The sequence below is a fragment of the Chlamydotis macqueenii genome, chromosome Z (genome assembly GCF_036417535.1).
Source record: "Chlamydotis macqueenii isolate bChlMac1 chromosome Z, bChlMac1.mat, whole genome shotgun sequence".
Taxonomy (NCBI): Eukaryota; Metazoa; Chordata; class Aves; order Otidiformes; family Otididae; genus Chlamydotis; species Chlamydotis macqueenii.
In genome coordinates, this window is record NC_141593.1 from 52,731,985 (window position 1) to 52,756,600 (window position 24,616).

Consider the following 24,616-nt stretch of genomic DNA (forward strand, 5'->3'; position numbering starts at 1 on the left):
TACGTAGTGTTGTTGTCCCCAGTACTAATGCGTACATATAGCAATAGTCAATGATGACAATAATGTCTTTCAGGTTTGAGCTGTTAGATATTCTGTGCAAGGCTTAGTAACCAACTCCTCTAGAATGATAAAACTATATAACAGGAAATTGAATGAAGAGATCTTGAGAAAATATTGCATTGCCCTGAGTTTTCAAGTGGATTTGTGAAAGGAAGGCATGATTTTGGCCTCTGAAATAAACATCAGGTTTCACGAGTACATTTGCAATCATTTATCCGTTTAAGTTCTAATGCAGAACAGAAGCAATAATTTTGACACAGTAGAAGAAAACATCCCTGAAATCTGTCAGGATGACATTTCAGTAACTGTGCCGCATCCTGCCTGGAATTAGTGTTGGATGGAGTTGTTAGCAGTTCAAGATCTTCTCTAATTAGGTCCTTTGAACAATAACAGAAGTCTGAAAATGATGTCAATGGTATAGAGAGGCCCTTAGGTCAAATCTGCTTGTATTTAATTTAAACTGTACAAAGGTGATAGTGAAATTAAAAAAAAAAAGAATCCAAATATTCCAAATGTAGGATATATGTTTTTCTTTTCAAAATATGTGTTGTGTTTCATGTTAAAAGACATTTTACAATTTGCAAGTATGTACAGCTTCCTGCGCCAGGCAATATGCAACGCTGAGGGGCTCGCTAGGAAAGTTAAGTGAAGATTCTTAAACTGCCTAGCATACAAACCTGCTTTCTGGAAAATTGTTATCATTTTATGATCATCTAAGTTATAGATACCAAAATACAAATACAATTATAAAGAGAGATATATATACACACTCATTCCATAAGCCTACCAGCTGCTTTCTAACCTTCAGGTATTTTTTAATAACAGAAAGAGTATTTATAAACTGTACTCTGTCTTAGCTGTTTTCCCTGAAAATGTCCTGATTACTAATAAAATGAGAAGTGTTACTTTTGCTTCCTTCATGATCTCAGCTATTTCTTGAACATATTCGTCTACGGAAAAAATACCGAGCTATGTAAATTCCCAGCATCTCACTGATGTGGTGGTAAAAATACATACTACTGTAATGAGTTGTATGTGTTATAATTGGAAGAAGCCTATATACCAGGCCTTTCAATCACTTAGCCCAGATTTCACAGTTTAGCGTGCTCTGAGCCACTCCCCAAGCATCTCTGGGGGCAAGGAATCTCTCAGCCTCAAGGAGAGAGATGCCTGAGAGGCGTCCCCACCCACCGGGAGATCCCGACGTGCAGCCCACTGCCATGCAGGAGAGCTCAAAGGGCTCCTGGGCTGCTCATGCTCTAGGGGGTAAGACAATGGACTCACAGTCAGATTTGCACACCGCCTGGAGACATTGGTTGCTCCCAGATTTGGTCTGAGTGAGACATTGACCAGCACTGTGGTTCGGGGGGTGCACCGCCACCCCTTGGCTATTGTGTTGTTCTCTGTCTCCCTCAAATCCACTTTGAGTCAGATGCCACCAGTGCCATGAGGACCTGGCAGATGCCACTGCTGGTTATCTCTGTCACGTGAGCAGGGTTCTGGGAAAAGCAGTCAGCTTGGGGAGGGGCTTTGGAGTACACCGTCACAAAATGGTCAGAGGGGCTGGCGTCTATCAGTAATTTGCATGGTACATCCTATGTAATTCCGTTTCTGAGGCAGTCACCAGAACTTTTATGCATTTTTGATACAAACTCTTCAATCACGATCCTTTAGTCCACTGTGGTGCCAGACCAGTTGAGCTCTAGGGATGTTCCACTGACTGGAAGCTGGCCAACGTGATTCCCATTTCCAAGAAGGGTGTGAGGGAAGAGCCAGGAAACTACAGACCTCATAGTCTAAGCTCAGTACCTGGAGAAATGATGGAGAAGATCCTACTGGGTGCTACTGGAAGGCCACGCAGCCCATCACTACTAAAATATAGACCGGGAACCTCTACACACAGCTGTCTGAGCTTGGATCGTTTTCAGATAAAAACACGATTTGTGCTCTAAAGTGTCTTAGAAGCCTCCCAGACAGAGCTGTACACACTTAGGTTCTGCCCACTTGCACAAGAGGGGAAACCAGGCAGGATTCGCAACGGAAGCTTTCAGCCCAGATCTGCATTTAGGTGAACCTGGGCCCTGCAGACGCACACACAAAGTTCAACTCGCTGCTTGGGAGGTCGCTGGACCTTCAGCATGACCGCCTCAGGAGAAAGCTGAACATTCTCATGGGTTTTGCTGAACCTGTTTATTCCCCTGCTGCAGTTTGTTCCTTTTTCAAACACCCTTTCTTAGTCTGACTGTACTTTTTCCAAAAGTGTATAGTGTTGATTTGTATTTGGACATCAAGACTTCTAGCTCTGTTATAAGAGAGAGCGTTCCAAGTACGTGAACAGATAAATATCTGGGCAGTCACAGGAAAGGAGACTCAGTAAATTCCGTCCTTTAGCCTCACGGCTTTCAGCACTTTGAGTGATACTTTATGTGTCAGGGTCTTTGTGCGTTCCGTCGGTAAAAGGATGTTGTATTTGGTGCCAGAGCTAATCCTAGTCCTGGTGTAACCGAACTCACGCTGCGTCTGCTAGCAAAGCTCTCAGGAGCAGCTGCTGAGTTCAGGAGCTTGCTGTGTGTATCCATCCAGTTTTGTTAAGATCTCTGGGACGAAAGGCACTGCAGAAATGCAAACCCTATCACTGCTTATTTAGCACCAAGCCAGAAAGTCTAGCAGGACTTCTACAAGGTTTACTTTGATTATGATACCGTTTTGTCCTGGCTTTTTCTTTGAACTTACACGACTGCAGAACTTAATAAATTATCTTTGACTTACCAATCTATCTGTGAAAAAATAAAACCAAAGAGGTTAACCAAAAAGTCATAGAATCATAAAATGGTTAGGGTTGGCAGAGACCTTCAAAGGTCATCTAGTCCAACCCCCCTGCAAGGAGCAGGGACATCCCTGACTAGATCAGGTTGCTCAGAGCCTCATCCAACCTGGCCTTCTCTAGCTCTTTAGAAGAGAAATACCAGCACACCTAAAATGAAAATCAAGACTTCTTGTGTGCTCCTTGGAGAAAGCAGAGACCTGCAACTGGGACAAGATCTAATGGTATTGAGTTACAGTCATACTATATAGTAATTTAATTATCTGCCAATGGCCTATCAGATCAAAACAGATGTTCAGTGGTTTTAGCTGAAGGTTTGTTTAGAACGACCTATGGGCTGAAGACGACAAAGCTGTTACAGGTTACGCTGTTTACTTGTAGTGGTAGGAACTAACAAGACTCGGGGCTACAAAGCAAAAGGCTTTCTTGTCCTCGCTTTCTAATTCCAGTGTACACAAATAATTGAATACACTTGTTGTGGTTTAGCCCCACTCCGGACCAAGCTATTCAGGTTCTCACTCGCTCCCCCACCCTCCAAGGGAATGGGGGAGAGAGAATATAACTAAAAGCTCCAGGTTTGAGATAAGGACAGGGAGAGATCATTCAAGGGGGCCTACAAGAAAGATGGGGAAAGGCTGTTTAGTAGGGCCTGTTGCGATAGGACGAGAGGTAATGCTTTTAAAATAGAGGGGGGTAGATTTGATTAGAAATTAGGAAAAAATTTTTTACGATGCGAGTTATAGAACACTGGAACAGGTTGCCCAGAAAGGTGGTGGAGGCTCCATCTCTGGAAACGTTCAAGGCCAGCCCGGATGAGGCTCTGAGCAACCTGATCTAGTTGGGGATGTCCCTGCTCCTTGCAGGGGGGTTGGACTAGATGACTTTTGAAGGTCCCTTCCAACCCTAACCATTCTATGATTCTATGATTCTATAAGTTACCGCGATGGGTAAAACAGACTCGACTGGGGAAAACTATTTCCATCTATCAATAATAAGACCAAAGCAGGATAATGAGAGAGGGGAAAAAATCTTCCCCCCACCCCTGCCCTCTTCCCGGGCTTAACTAGGAGGTGGACTATCTCCACCTCCTCCCCAGCTCAAGCAGCACATGGGGAGAATAGGGAATAGGGGTTATGGTCAGTTCATCACACATTGTTTTCTGCTGTTCCTTCCTCCTCAGGGAAAGACCTCCTCGCGTTCTTCCCCTGCTCCAGCCTGGGGTCCCTCCCACGGGCTACAGTCCTTCACAAACTGCTCCAGAGTGGGGTCCTTTTCCATGGGGTGCCGCCCCTCCAGAACGGCTGCCCCAGCGTGGGTCCTCCACGGGCCACATCCTCCTTCAGGCATCCGCCTGCCCCGGCGTGGGGTTCCCCGCAGGCTGCAGGTGGATCTCTGCTCCTGCGTGGGCCTCCATGGGCTGCAGGGGGACAGCCGGCCTCACCATGGGCTGCACCTTGGGCTGCAGTAACTGAGACACTCACTGCCGCTGATGCTGTGACAAGATGGGAGAAGGAGTCTGTGAAGGATTTTGCCTGACTGCGAGACTTTTCATATACCATGTTCTTTTTGGGTGTCTTTCTGCATGTCTTTCATGTGAGGGACACTCTACGAGAAACCTCTTCCAGGGTTTAGTCATTCTCATGGTGAGGAGAATCCATCCAGAGGGAGCTTCCCCTGAAGCAACTTGTGCCTGTTGCCTCTTGTCCTGTCTCTGTGCATGCCTGAGAAGAGAGCACCTCCTTCTCCACCATAGCCATCCCTTCTAGGACGGGAAGACTGGGGGACAAAAAAAATCTAGCTTTCAAAGTAAACAGCTTGAAATCTTGTAAAGTGCACAAGTGGGTCAGACGCGAGCTGTGTGTTAGTAGGTATGTGCAGAGGAGAGAAGGAAAGAATGAAAGGCTGGATTCAAAGGTCTCCCCGCAGCCTTCTCTTCTCCAGGCTGAACGGCCCCCACTCTTTCAGCAGCTCTCCCTCCCCGTTTTGCAGGGACACTCCGGATGGCAGATACGCAGGAGCAGGTACGCAGCAAGAAAGAGGTAATGAAAGAGGCAGGAAGAAGTTGCATTTTCTTTATGCATCTTCCAAATCTCTCCCTCAGGGAAGTGAAAACCATGTAAAGTACAGAATATGCAGCCTGCAATGTGAAAATATGAAATCCGATTGCTTACAGACTTACTTCCCTTACTTACAGAAAATAGCTCAGCCTGCAAGTTATCTATGCACTTTTTAAAACCCAAATTGAGAAAACTGATCCAGGCCTTCTCTGTGTCTCCAGCTGGGCTTACTGTGCATTACAAGGAGAACGCGGATTTCCTTCGGCAGCACCTCTCTCCAAGACACGTTGGTCAAGGGGAGGCCGTAAATCTGTGTCGGGTGCAGATGTGCAAGATTTTAGAGCCTAGAAGTCATCCCAGCTTATTTTGATAAGTGCTCCCGTGGATTGTTTAGGCAGTTTAAATAATGCCTGTACATGAGAGGAAAATCACTCAGTGTACGTCTGGCAAATACGCAGTGTAGAAAGTGTACATAAAAGGCACAGAGTTGAGGACCAGAAGCTGTGGCTCAAACATTTATTAAGAAAATTTTGCTCACAGGTCATCAAACCAGCAACAACCACAGCCTCCTGCTATTTACGCCTTAAAGCTCTGGTTCAGCGCCCTCACGGTGGGTTCCTCACTCGCCCTGGGTCCGTGTGAGGCCCAGCAAGAGAGGAATTGCACCAAGCACCGACTGCCTCAGGAGTACGGGGGGGTTGAACCCCCGCAATACGTGCCCTTCCATACGTACTATACTGTACACCACATACCATACATATCACAGAATACATACAGCACCGGGCACTACACACAATACTGTACGAAATACAACACACACAACACAACAGAATACCATAGGATGCATTACATACCATACACTACGTACAAAACATACAACAGAACTGATAGAATAAATATAATAAAGACCATACCACAAAATCCATACCATACTAGGCAATCCATACCATACAACAAACACAACTCAGTAAATACAATACCATATGATAAATACTATAAAATACTATACCACAGAATCAATCATATGATGTATTGTCCAATACAACAGAATAGATGCGATACAGTATTATATAATAAGTACCATTCACGTCATACCCCACCATATGATACCACACCATATGATGTACATGACCAAAACGCAATATATTACAAAAGACTACACTATCGGAACTTTTTCCACACACACGGGCCCTGGAGGCAACCGAAGAGCAGAGCTTCGGGCCCGGAGCAGCAGCTGGGCCCGGCGGGCGCTCGCCTGCTCTCGGTGGGGTTGGGTCCCGAGCAGGGCTGTGTGCTGGAGCCTGCTGGGAGGAGGTGTTGGAGGGTGCCGGAGCTACGCTGGGTGGGGCGCAGTGCGATACAAAATCTTGTACAATGCTGCAGTGCAATGCACAACACGCTGCAGCGCAGTACCAGCCGTGCAATTCCAGCCGTACAGCACAGAAAACACAAGAGGAAATACAACACCAATTACACTAAAACACAAATGACAATAAAATCCAAATTACAATGCAAACACATCCCAATACAACATAAATTACAAAACACATTACAAGATACAGCAAAAATAGGAAAAAAATACAATGCTGTACAAAATACATTGCAGTGTGCAACACAATAAACAGCATAACAGACAATACAGGAAATACAACACGTGCAATACAACACGTTAAATTTAATACAAATCACAATAGAAAATGCAACACAAAACACAATACAAAATGCACTACATAAAATGCAATACGAAACACGCCATACAATATCAAATACAATCCATTCCATACCATTATATATATATACAGAAGAGCACCGTACCATACAATACCTGCAATACCATATCATACAGACACAAAAACGTGCCAGCAGTACAATACGAGCAATAAAATATCGCAGCAGCAACGCAATACATACGACACAAAACCAGGAACCTAATACAACTACAGCGATACAACACATACCATATAATACACGCCCTAGTACCACAAGATAAATATCATACCATACACTACAGAAACGACACAGAATGCAAGCCTTTGAACTAATACAATATGTAACAGACGATAAATATTATGCCATGCAATACACACAATACAAACAATACCACACCGTACAGCACATGGCGTACTGTGCGTACCGTGCCCTACAATACGCACCACACAACCCAGTACAGTGCACGACAAACAGTATGATACATACAGGAGATACAATACATGCAATAAAGTACAATAAATGTAGCCCCATACGCACAGTGCACAATACAAAACAGAGAACAAAAAGTAGAGTACGCGAAACACAGACAATACAACACACGAAATACAAAAGAAAAATACAATACAAATTACAATACAAAATACAAAATGCAATACAGTACCAAATGCAACAGAAAATGCTAGGAAGACCATACGTATTAGCCATATGATACATACGTTACAAACAATAACGTACATGTGGTACAAAGGATACGTACCATACCGTACATATCACACGATACAGCAAGTTGGTACCTTACCAACCAAGGCAATACATACAATAAACACCAAACTATACGACAACCACCATACCATAAAACAACAGCCAATACGTGCAGGACAATGAAAGACAAAGCACATGTGAAAAAATATACCACACAATACACCCCAAAATACATGCCACGCAATACATGCCACAGAGTATATACCAGCAATACATACCAAGCTATACAATATGATACAAAAGACATTACAATACAAAATGCGTTATCATACATAAAAACAAAATACAGCACAGTACATACAAAACAATTAAACACAATACATACCGTACAGTCAATACCATACGATACAATAAATAGCAGACATAATTAAAAAGCACAAAAAATACAATACACAAACCAGTACAAAGTACAGCAGATACAATGGAATACAACAGAAAATACAATACAATACGTACAATACGATACGATACGTACAGTGCGGTACGTACAAGAGAATAAATACCATGCCATACCATCCATACAATAAACAATACAATAGTCAGTACCAAAGAAACGACAGTACAAGACAAGACACGCAACACAATTCGTGCAACACAGCACGTGCAGTACACAGAATACAACGCAACACCGCTGCCACCTCATCAGCACCCGCAGGAAAGAGCAGGAGTGGGTCCTAGTCCGAAGGCTGCGCTGGGCTCCTCAGTCGTGCGGGGGCCCCAGGGACACAGCAAACTTCCCCGAAAAGAGGCTCTGGTCTGTAGATGGGGGCCTCCCTTCCCCTCTGGCGGCAGTCACCCATGACCATAACTCGCCGTTGTTTCTTCTCAGCGCTGGGCGTACTGCAGCTCTTGAGGCGCGGGCTTGGGCCAGCCGAGCTCGGCGAGGGCGCTCGCACAGGTTCCACCCCTTCCACCTCATTTTGCACAATAAAACACAGCATGCAATAGAGACCTGACATACACTAAAAGACACATAATACCAAACCGTAGCGTGCAAAATACAACACAACACATACGGTATAGACATTACAACACATAAAATGCACCACACACATTAAAAGAGATCTGCTAGCATGCCAAACACTACATGCTGTACAACACAATAAAAACCATACAATGCACACAACACGTGCAAAACAGTGCAGTAGGAAATATAACACATCCCGCAGCTACAATAGAAAAGCCAACACAGACGATACATACAAGTCAACTAAAAAATAAAACAGAACGAAGAACATGTACTGTTCGATCCATACAGTTCAATACGTACCATCACATACACTACGTGTATTACGTACGATACAAAACACAATAAAATATACAATAGAATACCTACAACAAAAACCACGTAATATACACAAGGCAATACATACCCCAGAGTACACAGCACGTACCACACAGACACCAGTACGCAACCCAGTCCCTCCATGGCATACAGGACATGCAATACCATACCTACAATATGACACATACAGTGCATAAAAACCCACCACAATAGATACAAAACATAAAATGGAATACAATAGAAAATGCAATACAATGAATAGCATACAGCATACCGCACCGTACAATAGCTACAAAAAAAATTACCATACCGTCCAATACGGTATATACAATAAAGAACTGCCATACCGTAGAACAGAACCCAAACCGATGTAAACCATACCATAAAATAGTATTGGGAACCCCCCATAGCAAACACCAGCCCAACTACAGCATACCATAGCATACATACCGTACCATACAAAACACGGAGCAAAAACCATACAGCACAAAATCCATTGCGGTACACGACACATACAGTACGATATCATACCCTACAATGCGTACAATGCAACACCAAATACAATACAAAATAGAAAATACAATAATAAATGCCACGTGTACCCACAATACGTGCGATACCACAGGACGCACGCAGTACAAAGCTCTAAACCACCCACAGTACTCACAAGGCCACACCATACCTGCCAAACCGTGCCACACAAATGCAATACAAAGCACGGCACAAAATACAACACACAGCAACACACGATGCAAACAGCACAACACAGTCCAGACAGGACACGGCATCACAAGAGAGACAACAGACGGAATAACCATACCGTGCCATAAACCACGACACACAAAACACACACACTGCAGCCCGGCGTACTCACTGCAGGACGTACAACGCAACACAAACGATACAAAACCACAATCCCATACAAAACGCAGCCCGTCGGATACGGCCTGCAGGCCTCCACCCCAGAGCTCCGCTGGGGGGACTTACGCCACCCAGTCTCAGCAGCCACAGCAGAGCTCTGGGAAGCGACCAAAGGCTCCTCCGCGGCTGAAGCCCCCCGAGTTTCGGCAGAGGCACCATTGCAGGAGCCGGGTGTCAGCGCTGCCCCCTCCCTTGGCATCAGCTGTGGTGACTGTTGTGCCCCTCCCATCCCCCCGGCAACCGGGCACAGGCTCCGCCCCTTGCCGGCTCTGCCCGTTGCTGGCTCCGCCCATTGGCGGCTCCACCCGTTGCCGGCTCTGCCTGCGCCCGGCCCCGCCCTTTCCTGGCCCCGCCCCTTGCCGGCACCGCCCTCTCCTGGCCCCGCCTCCTGCCGGCACCGCCCTTCGCCGGCTCTGCCTGTTGCTGACTCTGCAGAAAGCAGACGCGTCCCCACAACGGGCTGTTCTGGAGCTCTCTGAGGACACCAGCGCAGTCGGTTTCTAGGCAGCGCGCAGAACAAGCTCCTTGCCTTTCACCCCTGTGCCTTGCGTCCCTGTGCAGTTTTTCCCTCTGCAAACAACAAAAGGTGTCCTGTAAAAGTGAGGGGAGACCAAGGGGAATCTGAAAGCAAAGTCCTCCCGCCTGCATCTGCTGCCAGGTGGGCTTCAGCCCGATTCAGGCTCCAGAGAGCAAATGGGGTTCTCCACTGACCTTCATCCATCCAAGCAGGCAGAGGGGCTGGCTGCTGCCAGCTCAGTAACTGAGTCCCTACTTTGTGTGTCCTTCAGTTTCTGCGGCAGTCACCAGAACTTTCGTGCGGTTTTGATACCATCTCTCCCATGACAATCCTGTGGTCCGCTCTGCTGCCAGACCGTTGAACTCCAGGGACGTTGCTACCGCCTGGAAGCTGGCCAACATGACTCCCGTTTCCAAGAAGGGCGTGAGGGAAGACCCGGGAAACTACAGACCTGCTCGTCTAACCTCAGCCCCTGCAAAAATGATGGAGAAGATCCTACTGGATGCTACTGGAAGGCATTTCCAGGACAATGCCGTCATCAGACGCAGCCAACACGAGACAATACGTACCATAGCATACAGTACGTACCACACCATACAGCACATACAATCCCACACGTACCGTACCGCACAGTGCCAAGTGCAATGCAATGCCTCCCGTACCACACAATACCACACCAGACATACAGCACATACACTGTGATGCATACGATAAATACGTACAATACAAAATGCAATACATACAGTACAATAGATAGATTACATATTGTACCATACAATATGTGCAATACAATAAACACCATGCGATGCAGACAATACAGCCTGTAAAATAAAAATTAGAATACAATGAATACCGTACCATGCCGTGCCGTACCGTACAATTGACAATTCAAGACAAAATAAAGTGCAATGCGTTGCTTGTTGTGCGCGGTATGTTTACTATATGAAATACATTATGTCCACAAATGTACTGAGGACATACTGCATTGATTCCCACGGATTTGTGTCACGCAGCCCTAAGAGCCAGGACATCAATGGTCTGTGTAACAATCGGAAGATACCACAGCGTGGTAGTGTCCCATCTACAATAACTGACAAGGCGATAAAACGCAATGAGGGGCATTGCAGCAGAACAGAGCGTTCCTTTCGCTGGGCCTTCTTCCCTTTAAGGATTTAGAAATGCTAGAGGCAGTTCAGAGGAGAACAAAAGTGAATCTTAAACTCCCCAGGGCTGACACAGAAGTTAGAAGTACGCGTGAAACTCTACGTCCACACGAGTCACCTCAACAGCCAATTGATGTGCCCAAAGTATTGAGTTCCCATTCTCAACAAAGGTCTTGGCGACACACGTGTTTTAAAAGCCTGGTTGCTGTGAATGTGAATGAGCAGATGTCAAAAATACTTATGTCAGCAAAACTGTATTGGGCAAGAGACCATAGCAGTTAGACAACACACATGGCCTCTAAGCGTTGTATGGGGCTGGAAAGAGTTGTGTCTGTTTTCTCGCTTTCTGTCAGAAGAATGAGATTTCTTTAAAAAAGAAGAGGTTTTGGCTTCTTTCATCAGACAATGTTTATGGCAGTGAAAAATACAAGAACTGGAGAAAGGCAAACAGCACTGAGTGTATGGTATTGAAAAGTAGTAAGTTTGGGTTGCAAGGGACCTTTAAAGGTCATTTAGTCCAACCCCCCTGCAGTGAGCAGGGACATCTTCCACTAGATCAGGTTGCTCAGAGCCCCATCCAACCTGGCCTTGAATGTCTCCAGGGATGGGGCATGCACCACCTCTCTGGGCAACCTGTGCCAGTGTTTCACCACCCTCACTGTAAAAAAAAAAAAAAAAAGAAAATCAGCATTTCCTTCTCCTCCCTCTCCACTTCCCCTCCTCAGGAAGCTGTAGAGAGTGATGAGGTTGCCTCTCAGCCTTGTTTTCTCCAAAGTAGACAAATACAGTGTGAGGAGGAGGCCAGGCCAGGAGTGATGAGCGGTGGGCACGCGCTGGCTCTGGAGAGCCCCCGGCTGGAAACATCTGCCCCGGGACCAGCTGCAGAGATGCAGGCCTGGAGCTGGGCAGCGCTTGCCTTCGGGGAAAGCAACAAAATCTTACCTGGCACATGCAGAAGGACCCCTCAGCGTTAACATCCCACCCTTCCCAGCAAAAATGGGCAAAGATAGCAAGGTCACCAGCATTGTTAGTAAGACGGAGACTTTTTCTGTACTTTTCACATGTTTATTTTATTTGGAGAGTTGGGTTGGGAGGGCCGGGAGCCCTTGAGGGCTGGCACACACCCCGGCTGATGGCCTGGTCCTGGTTTGGCTGTCACCCGAGGCGCCCTCCAGGGTCACCAACAGGGTGCTGACCTCTTCTTGGTTGGAGAGGCCTCGCAGCAGCCAGTCCTCCTCTTTGGGGGTGGCTGTGGGCCCCCAGGGGACCGTTCACTGCCCCGGCTGGGAGTGGAGGGTCCTGGCACAGCCTCCCGTGGCTCCACCGGGGCCTGCAGGGCTGGCGGTGGGAGCAGAGGGGTGGCTGCTGGGACCCCCACCAATGGCAGTGGATGAGGTGCCAGGGAGCTGGTCCACGCTGGATCTCGCAAGGCTGACACAGGGGGCGAGGCAGGGGGCAAGAGACCCTCCTCGGGAAGCAGAGGGGCTGGGAGCCTCTCTGCTGCACCATTGCACAGCAACACGTGCATGCTGTTGCACAATTGTTGCCCTGCGATTTTTGAAGGGCGTCCCCCAGCATCTGGACAGGCAGCTCTGCTCGCAGCAGCAGGGCTGAGCTGCCTGGAGAGCTGGGAAGAGTTTCTTTGTTGAGGAAGCGAGGCATTTCTTCCGCCTCTCCCCGGGCCAGACAATGGCCTCTTCCTTTTCCAGTGTGATCCCTGCTGCTGCAGCAGCGGTGAGAGGGAGCGGCTCCACATCCCCAGCTGGCCCCAGCCCACCACAGCCAGAGGAGAGCATGGCCACGCAGCTGGAGGATCACTGTCCCACCTGCCTGGGCAGCTGTCTGGAGGCCAGCTACGTGATGCCATACAGAATCACAGAATCCTGAAATCACATGGGTTGGAAAAGACCTTTAAGATCATCGAGTCCAACCATTAACCTAACATTGCCAAGTCCACCCCTAAACTGTGTCCCTGCGTGCCACATCTCCCCCTCTTTTAAATACCTCCGGGGATGGTGACTCAACCACTTCCCTGAGCAGCCTGCTCCCATGATTGGTAACGCGTTTGGTGAAGACCTTTTTCCTCATATCCAACCTAAACCTCCCCCGGCACAACTTCAGGCCATTTCCTCTCATCCTAGCACTTGTTTCTTGGAGAAAGAGCTCTCCTGGAAACCATGCTTCTCCTGGAAACCATGCTAAGGCACATGGAGAGCAAGGGGGTGGTTGATGACAGCCAACGTGGCTTCACAAAGGGCAGATCGTGCCTGACCAATTTGGTGGCCTTCTATGATGGGGTGACAGCATCGGTGGACAAGGGACGAGCAACGGACATCATCTACCTGGACTTGTGCAAAGCTTTTGACACTGTCCCACATGACATCCTTCTCTCTAAACTAGAGAGACACGGGTTTGATGGACGGACCACTCGGTGGATAAGGAGTTGGCTGGATGGCTGCATTCAGAGAGCGGTGGTCAACGGCTCGATGTCCAAGTGGTCACAAGTGGCGTCCCTCAGGGGTCCGTGTTGGGCCCAGCCCTGTTCAACATCTTTGTCGGCGACATGGACAGTGGGATAGAGCGCACCCTCAGCAAGTTCGCCGATGACACCAAGCTGTATGGTGCCATCGACATGCTGGAAGGGAGGGATGCCATCCAGAGGGAGCTTGACAGGCTGGAGAGGTGGGCCTGTGAGAAACTCATGAAGTTCAACCAGTCCAAGTGCAAGGTCCTGCATGTGGGTCATGGCAGTCCCAGGCACAAATACAGGCTGGGTGGAGGATGGATCGAAAGCAGCCCTGAGGAGAAGGACTTGGGAGTGCTGGTGGACAAGAAGCTCAACATGAGCTGGCAATGCGGCCTTGCGGCCCAGAAGGCCAACCGCATCCTGGGCTGCATCAAGAGGAGTGTGGCCAGCAGGTCAACGGAGGTGATTCTCCCCTTCTGCTCTGCCCTGGTGAGACCCCACCTGGAGTACTGTGTCCAGTTCTGGAGCCCCCAACATAAGAAGGACATGGACCAGTTGGAGAGGGTCCAGAGGAGGGCCACAAAGATAATAAAAGGGCTGGAGCACCTTCCCTATGAGGACAGGCTGAGAGAGTTGGTGCTGTTCAGCCTGGAGAAGAGGAGGCTCCGGCGAGACCTTATAGCAGTCTTCCAGTACCTCAAGGGGGCCTACAAGAAAGATGGGGAGAGGTTGTTCAGGAGGGCCTGTTGTGATAGGATGAGGGGTAATGATTTTAAAGTAGAGGGAGGTAGATTTAGATTGGATATTAGGAAAAAATTTTTTACAATGCGAGTTGTAGAACACTGGAAGAGGGTGCCCAGAGAGGTGGCGGATGCCCCATCCCTGGAAACGTTCAAGGCCAGCCCGGATGAGGCTCTGAGCAACCTGATCTAGTCGGGGATGTCCCTGCTCCTTGCAGGGGGGATGGACTAGATGACTTGTGAAGGTCCCTTCCAACCCTAACCATTCTATGATTCTATGACACCCGGCTCACTACAACATCCTCTCAGGCAGCTGTAGAGAGCAAAAAGGTCTCCCCTCAGCTCCTTTCCTCCAGCCTAAACAACCCCTACAGCTGACAATACACACCGTACCTAACAATGCGCACAATACAATACAACAATCACCATAGTATTTAATACAATACGTACCATACCATAACATACAATACAGAAGAATATTATACAATAGAAAATACAATAGAATACAAAATACAATACAATACAAAGCAAGTCGTACAACAGAACAAAAATACAATACAATACAAAATACAGTACAAGGTACAATACAATAAATAGCATACCAGACAATACATGCAATACAGGGAACACAATACATAGAGTAAAACACACAAAATGCATTGCATCTATTTGTAATAGAAATTTGTAATAGAAAATGCAACACAAAACACAATACAAAATGCACTACATAAAATGCAATACGAAACACGCCATACAAAATAAAATACACACAATCCATTCCATACCGCACAATATATACAGTACAACACCGTACCGTAGAATACCTGCAATAACCATATCATAAATACAATACCAAACACAAGCAAGTCAATGCAGTGCAAGCCACACAATACATGGAACACATACCACACGATACAAGGATATAATACAATACAAGCAATAGAGCACGTACTGTACAGTAAGAGAAATGTTTACCATAAGCTACACACAATACAGAACTTTGAATTAATACAATGTCATATGTCCTACAATACCTAGGATGCACAATACACAGTAGAATACAATACATAAAATCGAATACGTGAAATACAATACAAGCAGTACAATACATAAAATACTTTCGGAAATACAATACAAAACAGAATACAAAATACAACACATGACACAACATAAAACTTACCATACAGTACAATAAACATCAAACCATATCAAACCATAGAATAAGTACCATAGCATAGAATAAAAGACAACACATAGAAGGCGTGCAAGATAATGAAAAAGAGAACATTTAAAAAAAACCCACACAGCACAATACAAAGCAAAATACATAGCATGTGCAATACAAACTACACAATATATACCGCTCAACACATACCAAACCATTCAATACAATAAAAAATACATTACGATACACACAATAAATACATTATGGTACACGCAATACGATACAGCCCATATGAACAAAATAATACAACAGAATACATTGAATACAGTAACTAATATGATGAAATACACAGAATACATAAAACTAAAAGAAAGTCAATGCAAAAATACAATAAAAAATTATTAAAAGTGTAATACATACTATACACGCTATACGATATAAAGCATGTGCATCACAATGCAGGACAATAAAATACAATAAATACAATACACTACACCCGACAGAATAAATACTGTGCCATATGGTGTACAGATACTCAACACAATTTGTACAACACAGCACGTGCAGTACACAGAATACAACGCAACACCGCTGCCACCTCATCAGCACCCGCAGGAAAGAGCAGGAGTGGGTCCTAGTCCGAAGGCTGCGCTGGGCTCCTCAGTCGTGCGGGGGCCCCAGGGACACAGCAAACTTCCCCGAAAAGAGGTTCTGGTCTGCAGATGGGGGCCTCCCTTCCCGTCCGGCGGCAGTCACCCATGACCATAACTCGCCGTTGTTTCTTCTCGGCGCTGGGCGTACTGCAGCTCTTGAGGCACGGGCTTGGTCCAGCTGACCTCGGCGAGGGCGCTCGCACAGGTTCTGCCCCTGCCACCTCACCGTGTACAACAAACCGCAAAATACGACAGAGACAAGACACACAGTAAAAGACACAGAATAAATACCAAACCAGAGCATACAATACAACAAACTGAAGACAACACATAAAATAAAATGCAATCCCTAACGGGCAATATAAAATACAATAGAAAAAAATACAGTACATCCCCTAGAGTACCGTACAATAGGTGCCATGTCATACCATACAACGTGTACCATACAATACAAAAATACCATGCAACACCATGCACACAAGATCCTACACACAATACCGCACACGCGCTACAGAATACAATGCAAGCCAAACCAAAATGGAATACAGCATTCAGTACAATACAACATACAGTACATACTTTACACTACACAGAATGCCATACCCTCAGTACACACGCAACAATACAAATACCGTACAATGCAAAATACAACACAATATATAGCATACAACACACGCAATGCGTACAATTCAAAATATAATACTGACAATACAGACAACACAATTTGAAAATAGACTAGAAAATAAACTACGCTAGAAAACAGAATACGTACAGTTCAAGATGTACTTTACCTTACACTACATCTATTACATACAATACAAAATACAGTACCTACCACGCAAACCGCGTAATATACACAAGACAGTACATCCCACACAAGGCACAGTACGTACCACACAAACACCAACAGAGAACCCAGTACATATGCACTATACAATATATGCAATACAATAAATACAGTCCAACACATGCGAGACGATACATACGAGATGCTACGTACAAGGCCTAGAAGAGAGTACACCACATACAATACATAAAAAGCACACAATAGAAGAGGCAATACCATAGAAAACAGAATACAACAGAAAATACAATACAATAAATACCATACTATACATTATGCACAATACAACACATACAATAAAATAAATGCCATACCATAAAACACATTAAAGAAAACTTATAAAATACAATAGATAAAATGCAACACAAAATACATCATAAAATACAGTACACACAATGCAAAATACAGTACAATACATGCCCTACCATACTATACATACCCTACAACACATACCATTCAATACATACCAAACAATACAATATGCAATGCATAAAACACCGTGGAAAGCATCCCGTATCATACAATATATACGCTATCTAAAAAAATTGACCATATTGTACAATAGAATACAATACATAGAATAATTGAAATGCCATACCATAGAATAGAACACAAAGCACACAATGCAAACAATACAATGCAATATAAAATAGAATAAAATACAACAAAGGATACACAACACAAAGTACAATACGCACGAAAGAGACAAAATGTAATACAATAACTTACGTACAATACATTCTACAATACACACCATACCATACTATATTCTACATACAATACGTAGAATAGAATATGAAATACAATACAACACATTATGGACAACACGTACAATACAATAAATACCATACCATACAATACGACACAATCCATAGGACACATACCATACCGTACGACATAAAATATGATACAATGCGTACATACAAGATAAGATACAATCTGTACAGTGCATACCATACCACAAATACAACACAGAACGCAATAAACACCATACTATACCATAAACCACAAACCACCCCGTTCCAAATACTGTCCCAAATGCAAAATACCCTACAATAACATACATACCGTACCATACAAAACATAGAACTCAAACCGTACAATGCAGAATACATTACAATACAAAATAGATTACAATACAAAAAATAACACAATACATACAGTACAACAGCATGCTATACTAAGCAATGTATACATTGCAATACAAAACACAACAGAAAATAGAAAATACAATAATAAACACACACATACCCACTTATAAACATATATACCCCCACTACATACAACACCATGTGATACACACAACAGACAGCAATAAACTACCCACAATACCATACCACACATACCAAACCACACAATAGAAAATACAAGACAACGCAAAATACAGAACAAGCCAAGACAGAACACAAACAATACAATGCAACACAAAACATACGAGACATCACAACACAGACAATAGAAGAAACACCACATTGTACAATAAACTACAACACGTAAAATACACACGTCGTATAAATAACAAATAAAAACCAGCATAGAAACTACAAGATGTGCAATGCAATACAAACACTCGCATACAAAAAAACACAGTCCCATGCAAAGGACAACCCATCGGACACGGCCTGCCGCCCTCCATCCCAGAGCCCACTGGTGGGACTTCTGCCACCCAGTCTCAGCAGCCACAGCAGAGCTCTGGGAAGCCCCCAGCGCTTCCAGCTCCTCCTCGCTGTTTCTCAGGCTGCCTGCCTGGGTGGACAAGCGTTTCAGCCGTGCTCCGGAGCCCTCCACGCCGCCGGGAGCGGCATCCCTGTTCCCAGCAGCACCGGCACCGTGAGCCGGTGCCATGCCAGCCCCGGGCTTTCCTTCAGCTCTCCTGCGCTGTCCCCTGCCCCCCTGGCTTCTGGCTCCAAGCCCTCTCCATCCATCAGGATGCGGTTTCCCCGCCGGGAGAGGCGGATCCCGTCAGGCCCCCGCGCACCTTGTGCCTTGAAGGCTCCTCCGTGCTGGAAGCCCCCCGAGTTTCGGCGGAGGCACCATTGCAGGAGCCGGGTGTCGAGGCGGCCACCTCCCTTGGCATCAGCTGTGGTGACTGTTTTGGCTGCTTCCATCTCCCGGGCAACCGGGCACAGGCTCCGCCCATTGCCGGCTCCGCCCGGTGCTGGCTCCGTCCAGTATTGGTTCTACAAGCTGTTGGCTCCGCCCACTCCCGGCTCTGCCTGTTGCTGGCTCCACCCATTTCAGCTCCGCCCATTACCGGATCTGTCCCTTGCTGGCTCTGTCCCTTACGGTCTCATCCAATCAGAGGGCTGGGCCCCATGGCTCGGGCCCGCCTCTTGTCCTCCGACCTGTTTTTGGCCGGGTGCTGGGGGGGAGCTCACCTGCCCTGCGCTGCTGGTTCCGGCTGCTGCTGTGCCTCGCCCTGTCTCCGAGGCCCGTTGCAAAATGTGCAGACGGCTTTGTGTTGCCCCTGCAAGTCGAAAACCAATCATTCTAAGTTCCATGTGCCCGGGGACACATAGAGAGCCCCTCACCCTTTCTTCCTGCACCGGGCTGCTTCGTTGACATCCTGGTGCTGTGCAGTGGGGCCTGACTGTCGGAGTTCAGCCCTGCTCAGGACCAGACTACGCAGTCTCTCTCTCGCTCCCCCCGCCCTCCGAGGGAATAGGGGGAGATGATACAAGACAAACAGCTCGAGGTTTGAGATAAGGACAGAGGGAAACCCTTAAGGTTACCGTTTTGGGCAAAAGAGACGCGGCTTGACAAAAACCATTTATTACTAAAAACAGCGGGATAATGAAACAGAGAACAAGATAACTTCTCCCCACCACTCCATCTTCCTGAACTTAACATTATCTCTACCACCTTCCCCCCTGAGCAGCAGAGGCGGGAAGAGGAAATGGGGCTTACGGTCAGTCCACCCCACATCGTTTTACACCACTACTTCATCGCTGGGGGAAGAACTCCTCACGTTCCTCCCCTGCTCCAGCGTGGGGTCCCACCCACGCACCACAGTCCTTCATGAACTGCTCTGGCGTGGGTCAACTCTTCCATGGGGTGCAGTCCCTCCAGAACAGCTGCCTCAGTGTGGGCCCTCCATGGGCTACAGCTGACTTCAGGCACCCACCTCCCCTGGCATGGGGTCCTTCATGGGCTGCAGGTGGATCTCTGCTCCTGCGTGGGCCTCCATGGGCTGCAGGGGGACAACCTGCTCCACCATGGGCTGCACCTCGGGCTGCAGGGGAATCTTGGCCAGGGGCAGCGTTACTGCTCCCGCTCCTTCGTCACTGACCTTGGCATCTGCAGCCGTTCCTCTCACAAGAAATGTTTCACAACCGGCTCAGGCAGACGCCTCTCAGGATCTCTTCACATCTCATCTCCTCTCCACTTCTTGCAGCCGGGCTGGCCCGAGTTGGGCCCAGATGGCGCCTGGCAGGAGCCCAGAGGGTGAAGGCCGCAAGGCCCACAAGGCTCACGCCTCCACCTCTCTACCCTTGCTCAGCTCCTTCCCATCTTCTCTACCTTTTTTTTTGTTTTCCCCTTCTTAAATACGCTATCACAGAGGTATTATCAGGGAACATTCTGCTGCCAATTGGCTTGTCCCTGCCCAGCAGTGGGTCTGCCCTAGGCCTGGCCGAGTCCACTGGGCAAAGGGGAAAAAACTTCTAGCAGTTTCCTACAAAAGCTACCACTTTAGGCCCCCCCTCCCTAAATAAAACCAGAACACAATCACTATACTCTTTAATACTATAGGTACCATACCATAGCATACAATACATATTATACAATACAGAAGAATATTATACAATAGACAATACAATAGAATACAAAATACCACACAATACGAAACAAGACATACAATAAAACACATAACAGACGTCCCAAAAGGCAACAGCTACAATACAAAATACAATACAGACCACACACAACATTAAATACAACACAATATAAAAAGCAACACATACTAAATGGAATACATGCAATGCATACAAAATACAGTAGATACAACAAAATTCATACAATAAATAAAATACAAAAAAAAAAAAGAGAAAAAATAGATAATTTGAAACAGTACAAATGATACGTAACATGCAGTACCTACCATACCATACACACCGTACCATGCGATACATACCATAGCATACCATACCATACGTGCCCTGTGCACAAAACACACCACACAATATGGTTCATAGAAGAAATACAATAAATACCATACAAGTTATGTGATACCATACCACACGTGTCGTACCGTAGCATATGATACAAACTGCAACACATGACAAACAAAAACGCATTACCAACCACTCTACTGGAACTTTTTCCATAAACACACACGCGCGCCAGAAGGTGTCACGGTGTTTACTGGGGGCACCAGAGGTGGATGCTGAGGGGCCGCAGCTCCACCGTGCCCTTACGTGGACCCGGAGCAGCAGCTGGGCCGGGCGGGCACTCGGCTGCTCTCGGTGGGGTTGGCTCCCGAGCAGGGCTGTGTGCTGGAGCCTGCTGGGAGGAGGTGTTGGAGGGCGCCAGAGCTGCGCTGGGTGGGGCGCAGTGTGATGCCAAATCTTGTACAATGCTGCAGGGCAATGTACAACACGCTGCAGCGCAGTACCAGCCGTGCAATTCCAGCCGTACAGCACAGAAAACGCAAGGGGAAATACAATGCTGTACCCATGGAGGGTTAATTAGTCCCAGCAGTGGTTAATTAATCCCAGGGGATATTAATGATTTGCAGGGGTGGTTAATTAGCCTTACTAATGATCCCTTTGAGGGGCTTTCTTTCCCCCACACTCCCCCCATGTTACTGTTTGCGTGTTAGCATCCCTCTTCTCTTTCCTGGAGGGGATTAATTTTTACCAGAGGAGTTTAATTAACCTCTGGGGGGGGTTTAATTAATCCTAGTGGGGGTAATTACTTTGGAGGGGGGTTAATTACCCCGTTAATTACTCCGCAGCCATGGCAGAGGACATCAAGGCCAAGCTGGAGCGTTACAAGACCGCCCCGTTTGACAGCTGCTTCCCCACACAGAAGCAGACCAAGAGCTGCTGGCAGAACTACCTGGGTGCTGCCCCTCCCCCGCCCTTTCTGGACCCCAGGGTCCCCTCTGGGTGGGGGAGGGACTCCTGGGTCCCCCCGTTCCTGTCCCATCATGTCCCCTCCCCCCAACCCAGATTTCCACTGCTGTCAGAAGGCGATGGCAGCCAAGGGGGTGGTGTCCCCATGGCCATCAGGGTCCCCTCGAGCTCTCCATGGTGTCCCTGCCGCTCTCAGGATCCCCACAGTGTCCCCATGGTTTTTGCGTCCCTCTTGGGGTCCCTACGGTCCTCGGGGTTCTCGCTGCAGTCCTTGTACCCCCCTGGTGTCACCACTACCCTCATGGTGTCACCACCTACCTCAGGGTGTCACCAAATCCGCCATGACATCACTGTGATCCCTGCAATCTCTGTGGTGTCACCACATCCCCATGATATCTCGGAGGTCCCTGCATCCCCCGTGCTGATACCGTGCCTCCCCTCCTACCCCACAACATCACGGTGTCCCTGGTCCCTTCCCGTCGCTCATGCTGTCACTGGTGTCACCCCACAGGTGACGGTGTGGGACGAGTACCGCAAGGAGGGGACCTTCCCTGGCGAGATCTGAACTTTGCCAACCTCCACCCCGGGGAGGAAACACCCGTGTCACCGGGAGGTGGGGATAAGGGGTGACACGGCCATCACCCATTGAGGGGAGGGAGTGACACAACAACCCCCCACCCCGGGGTGCGGGGGAATGTGGCTGTCACTGGGATGGGGAAGGGGACACAGTGGTCACCGGGCCAGTGGCACCGGCCAATAAAGGGTTGAACTGGTCCTGGGTATGGGTTTTGCTGGGGAGCGGGGGATGGAGTTCTCCTGAAGGTGGGGGTCCCCTGCTGGGGAGAGGGGACAGATCAAAGACCCCTTCCCTGAGCTGGACTCAAAAGGTTTTTATTCATTAAAAATGGTGGTGGGATGATCGAGGCGGGGGGTGGGTGGTGGTGTTGGGGAGGGGGACAACCCACTGCCTGGATGCCTGGGTTGTCCCCCATCGTGAGTGCTCGCTGGGGACAGAGGGACTAGGGGCCCAAGGGGAGAGCCTGGAGGGGCTGGAGAATGGGGGGCACCGGGATCTGGCCACGGCCTCTTGAACGGGCACCAGGATCTGGCCAAGGCCTTGCAGTGGAGAGGACACGGCATCAGAGTTTCTTCTCCATCTCGCCATCTCCGTGTCCCACCATCTCCATCCTGCTCCCCATCCCTTCCCTCCATCCATCTCCATGTTTCTTCATCCATATCTCCATCTTGTCGTCCTCTTCCATCTGTCCGTCTTCTATGGTGTCTCCATCCATCTCCTGTGGTTTCTCCATCCATCTCCCCATCTTCCATCTCCCCATCTCTCCACCTTCAGTGGTTTCTCCAGCCATCCAGCCATCCATCTTCAGTGGTTTCTCCATCTCCGTCCATCCATCTTCTGTGGTTTCTCCTTCTCCTTCCATCCAGCCATCTCTCCACCTGTCCATCTTCAGTGGTTTCACCATCTATCCACCCAACCGTCCATCTCTATCATTTCTCAATGGATTTTTACATGGTGGAGGGAGACATGAGGATGTCACAGATGCACAGAGAGGTGGAGGATATCATGGGTGGCCATGTGGAGGTGTCACAGATGGACACACACAATGACAACACTGTGGAGGGACGCCTAGGAATGTCACGGGTGGGGAACACCGTGGATGGGTACAGAGAGGTCATCGAGGACACATAGCGATGTCACGGAGGGATGGAAAGATGGAGAATGTCATGGAGGGACATAGGGATGTCACGGTTGGTCAGACATGACACCACAGATGGACAGCCACAGAGGGGACACGGTGGAGGGACACATAAGGTTGTCACAGATGGAGAAAGAGGTGGAGGACATTGGAGATGGACGCAGAGAGGTCCTCATGGACATGTAGGCGTATCATTTACCTAGGAGGGTGGAAATGGTGGAGAACGGGGGTTACAAAGTATAGAATCTGCATTTTGGCCATCCTGGAGCTCATTTCCTTGCTACTCATGGTTTACTCGCTTCTTACACAAGGTGTACTGACAAGCTACTTGTAATTTTATCATGCGCCGCTGATAGTTTTTTCACTTGCCACTTGTAGTTTACTCACTTGCCATGCATAGTTTACTCACTTTATTCACTCACTCACCACTTGTCTTTAGCTCACGATTTGGCCACTGATTGCAGTGGGAATGACAGGACTGAGCCCTCTTACTCACTCACTACTCAACACTTCCACCTTACAACATTTTCCCACTTAATCTCTTCTTAGCTCTTGCTTACACACTCGCTACTCATTCTTAACTCGATATACATCCATGGGCAGCTCTATATCTTCCCAGCTTGCTCTTCTGCTCACTTGTTACCCACTACTTACTTGG

The 24,616-nt window shown here is 47.4% G+C and overlaps 1 protein-coding gene across 1 annotated transcript; it reads left to right on the forward strand.

Moving 5' to 3' along the window:
* The first annotated feature begins 22,124 nt into the window (after positions 1-22,124).
* Positions 22,125-22,808, forward strand: LOC147596343 (cytochrome c oxidase subunit 6B1-like). Its single transcript, XM_086771132.1, has 3 exons — positions 22,125-22,230; positions 22,340-22,378; positions 22,690-22,808. Exons 1-3 carry the CDS (start codon positions 22,125-22,127, stop codon positions 22,806-22,808), a joined length of 264 nt encoding a protein of 87 aa, XP_086627258.1.
* Positions 22,809-24,616: the final 1,808 nt, after the last annotated feature.

What these genes read in the sequence shown, in the direction of transcription:
- LOC147596343 (XM_086771132.1), top strand. Translation starts at nt 22,125, where the DNA reads ATGGCAGAGGACATCAAGGCCAAGCTGGAGCGTTACAAGACCGCCCCG. An exon ending in CTGCTGGCAGAACTACCTGG is followed by an intron (nt 22,231 to 22,339) that starts GTGCTGCCCCTC and finishes CCCCCAACCCAG; the next exon opens with ATTTCCACTGCTGTCAGAAG. An exon ending in GGCGATGGCAGCCAAGGGGG is followed by an intron (nt 22,379 to 22,689) that starts TGGTGTCCCCAT and finishes TCCCCTCCTACC; the next exon opens with CCACAACATCACGGTGTCCC.